This window comes from Rissa tridactyla, chromosome 15 (assembly GCF_028500815.1).
Source record: "Rissa tridactyla isolate bRisTri1 chromosome 15, bRisTri1.patW.cur.20221130, whole genome shotgun sequence".
Classification (NCBI taxonomy): Eukaryota; Metazoa; Chordata; class Aves; order Charadriiformes; family Laridae; genus Rissa; species Rissa tridactyla.
This window is the reverse complement of record NC_071480.1, coordinates 256,030-260,052: the sequence shown is the minus strand read 5'-3', so window position 1 is coordinate 260,052 and position 4,023 is coordinate 256,030. Positions and strand designations below refer to the sequence as shown.

Below are 4,023 nucleotides of genomic sequence, written 5' to 3'. Positions count from 1 at the left end.
CAGCATGAGGCTTGCTGGCGTCAGATGGGATTCACCTTTCTGAAAGGGGGAACAGGGTCTTTGCTCACGAGTGAGCAGAGCTCATTGACAGAGCCTTAAACTAGGCTTGAAAGGGGAGGGGGACAGTATCAGGCTTGCCTGTGACAAGCAGTGGGACAACACACCAAGGCAGAGGGTTGGGGTGCTAGTGCGGGCCCTCAGCCTGTTGCTCTGACACGTGCTGGGAACACTGGAGGACGCTTGAAGTCTTCCAGAAATGAGGGAATGGCTCCTGAGGTAATGGGGGGGAGCCAAAGGGGAGGAGTCAAGAGGGGGGGAGAAAAGAGGGGAACACCAGTGAATAGCTCAAAGGAATTAAGGTGTGTTCCTCTAAGAAAGTGACATGGCTGACAGACCAGCAAAAGTGCCTCGACACCAATGCCTGCAGCATGGGCAACAAACGGGAGAAGCTGGCAGCCACCGTGCTGCTGGAAAGCTGACACCTAGTTGCCATTACTCCGCGCTCACAGGTTCTCGTCGTGCTGGGGGACTTCCGCCACCCCGACAGCTGCTGGAAAAGCAGCCCGGCAAGCTGTAGGCAATCCGGGAGACTCCCAGAGCCGAGTTCCTTGAAGATAACTTCTTAAACCAGGTCACAGACAGCCCCACCAGAGGAGCGGCCATACTGGACCTGAAGGGCACCAATGCAAATGAGCTGCTAATGGGTGACATCAAGATTGGAGGCAGCCTGGGCTGCGGTGGTCGGGCGCTGGTGGAGTTCACAGTCCTGAGGGGTGTGGGCATCAGGGGGAAGAGTAAAGTCAGGACCCTGAATCTCAGGAAAGCAAAATTCCAGCTCTTCAAAGAGCTGGTCAATAGGACCTTCCGGGACACTGATGAAAATCTAGTTCCTATGAAACTGATAGACATGGCACCTGCAGATTTGCATGAGGGATGTGGAAGTACAGGGAACATGGACTACAAATTCATACCAGTGCACACACGTGAGTTCAAAAGTTTTAAGCAAAGTCTTAACTGTCAGTAACGCTGAGTTTATTTAAAGAAAACAAATCCCTTCTGTCCACACTTCCACCCTTCCTTGCCCAGCAAGACTACAACGTGCTGCCTCCTGCTCTGCAGGTCATGGGCAACCCATTTCAGAACGGCCTCGAACACGGCCTCTTCTTTCACAGGGAGCTCATCCTTCTCCAGCAGGCATTCCAGCTCATTGAAGGAGAGCGCCAGAAACTCTGTGGACACCCTGGTCACCTCCTCGAAGTGATGCAGGATGAACTCATGGGCTGCTTCTCGCAGGTCAGGACAGTAGTAGTAGCCTGTGAATCTCCAGATGCTGATGCAATTTTCCAAGCACAGCTGGGATTTTAAAAACTCGCAGCACAGTCTGACGATGTCCAGGACGTTGAACTGGTCTGCCGCGATTAGCAAACTTTCAACGTTGTCATCCGTGAGCGGCACTGTCCCGGTGTAGGCGTATTCCATAAGGAGCCGCATCATTTCAGAGGAAGTGCCGGGGATTTGATAGACCTTCCTCTCGGCATTGCTCCAGCTGCTGGAGAACAAAGCCCTGAAAAAAACAAAGCAGTGCTGGGGAAGAAAGCGGCCTTGCTGTGTGAAACCCTGACCCCATTATCCCCTGTGCCTCCTTCCCCGGGCACCAATTTGGGCACTAGCAGTAGCCATGCTGGGAGGCCGTGGAGTTTTATGAAGGAATGTTTTACTAGCCGGTTGTTTTAACAAGGAGCCACAGGGCGAGCGGGCACCTTGCTTCAAAGAGAAGAGCAGAGAATAACGGTGTGTGGGGAAGGAAAACCTCCCGCCTGGCAGCAGAGCAGCCAGGCTGGCCACGCTCTCAGCCCTGCACCGTATCTGGGGCTTTGCCAGACCCCACTTCCAGCGCTGCTGTTCGATCTTAGCTTGTGGATGAATTTTGGTGTCCGGGGAGGTACCAGCACTAGGGGGAACTGCTGGAGGAGAGTTGGAGTGCCGAGGGAAGCGCTGGAGATACGCGAAGGCACAGCGTGGCACAGAGCAGGAAATACTGTTTGGCCCCATCCCCTCCTCCTTCAAGCACTCACCTGAAGTACGGACTGCAGCTAGAGAGGATCATCTTGTGAGCAATGAATTCAATGCCGTCCACGCTGATGATCCCATTGCCCAGCTTCCCTTCTGGGCAAAGCCCACTGAAGGCGGTGCAAGCCACAGCGCTCATCTTCCTCTCCCTGGGTGAGGAGGAGTATGCGGTGCGAGCCAAGCTGTCCCCCACCTCGACGCCTGAGGCACTGGGAGATGCTTCTCTCTGGGGTGCTTACAGCACTTAGTCCTTGCCCTCCCTCCAACGTCATAGTGGAACCCCTGCCTGTTCGGTGGCTCTGGAATGTGCCCCATAATGACATCACAGGCGTGGGGGGGACCAGGACCGGCCGTGAGCCCCTCCACAGCCCCTCTGTGGGGCCGAGGTCTGGGTCCCCGTGGTCCATGTTGCCGTGGGGCGGAGCCGTGGGCTCGCTGGGCTCTGTGGACTTCCACAGAGGAGAGGAAAGAAAAGATGGACACAGCACTAGGCACCGTCTATAAAAGACTCCAAGCTTTTAAAAGAAAGCAACGAAGGGGAAAGAGACATTTGGGAAACAGGAAAACAGACAGAGAAAGCAAGCCTTCGAAACAAGTAGCAGCGTATACTGCTCATTGTAACACTTTATTGCCATGACCATCTACCCTAGCTAGAAAAGAAAAATTCTTGCCAGCCTCACGTTGGAAGCTTGGTACCTGAAAAACACTTGTGTTTAACAGAAGCTCTCTCAAGAGCTAGCAGTTTGAAGCAGCCACGTTACCAGGTTCAAGGCCCACATCTCCTCAGAGCACAAGTCAGTTTTGCAAAGCCAGCCAGAAAGCTGAATGGAACCTAAAATGCAAACTGCCTCTTTCCACCAATGCCAGTAAAAACGCCACAAATACAGCAGTATTGGAAGTTTTGTTGGAAATGCAGGAACTGCAACAAAATCCTAATCGTCTTCCCATTTAGTATTTGATTTTCAATCCCATACAATAAGAAAAAATGCAACGCCATTGGCAGTCTCCATAAAAGACACAACTCTAGCAGATAGGACCACATAGGAAGACATGTAGAGCTCAATACAACTTGGGGGGGGGGTTCGCATGGGTCCTTTGGGATTCCCTATGAGGGATATTGAGGGTTTTTTGGGTCCTGTGGGTGGGATTTATAGAATCATAGAAAGGTTCGGGTTGGAAGTAACCCTGAAGATCAACTAGTTAAAACCCCCTGCCCTAGGCAGGGACACCTCCCACTAGTGGCTACCCTGTTTTCACAGGTTACCCCAGGGAATCCGTTACCCCTTGTCCTATCATTACCCTCCCTGATGAAGACGGCCTCCCCAACCTTCCTGTCGGCCCCCTTTATGGACTGGAAGACTGCTATAAGGTCTCCTCCGTGATTCTCTTCTCCAGGCTGAACAACGCCAACTCTCTCAGCCTGTCTGAATTACTTTTTCTATTAAATTTGTTTCTCTTTCAGCCCTCCTGTTTCCGTGATTTTTTCCCCATTCCCTTTCCCAGGTGGGGTGGGGACATCGGGTGATGGACTCCTTGTCTAAACGACAAGAAAATGGGGGATGTGCAGAGCTGGCCTGCTCCAACATCTGCTCCAGCAGGCTTGCCTAGAGCAGGTTGCCCAGGACCACGTCCTGCTGAGGCTCGGCTCTCTCCTAGGAGCTGCGCCATGCGCTCAGAGCCAGGGCAAGACGTAGGCAGGGCTCGGTGGCCAGCAAGGGCTAAAAGTCCTTACGCAGCCACCGTCCCCTGCGGCTTGCTGTCCCCTGCGGCCAGCCGTCCTCCTGGCACACTGCTTGTGGGGCAGTTTCCTCAGCCCCCGCCAGCTCATGGCAATGCCGGGCATTCCCTTCCACGCTGGGCGCCGTAAATGCCTCAGCTCACCCAAAAAGCTTTGGAAGCGGCTCCAAGAGCAGCCAGAGTGCTGAGGCTCTCGGGCATGCCAGTGGGATAGAG

At 53.7% G+C, this 4,023-nt stretch overlaps 1 protein-coding gene across 1 annotated transcript; it reads right to left on the bottom strand.

The window, feature by feature from the left end:
• Positions 1-1,089: 1,089 nt before the first annotated feature.
• LOC128918070 (kelch-like protein 10) lies at positions 1,090-2,342 on the bottom strand (the record flags this gene model as incomplete). The annotated part of the gene is made up of 3 exons (XM_054221948.1): positions 2,338-2,342; positions 2,076-2,219; positions 1,090-1,564 (listed from the first exon to the last, which is right to left on the bottom strand). Coding segments are annotated over exons 1-3 (624 nt in total), but the record flags the coding sequence as incomplete, so codon positions are not given.
• Positions 2,343-4,023: the final 1,681 nt, after the last annotated feature.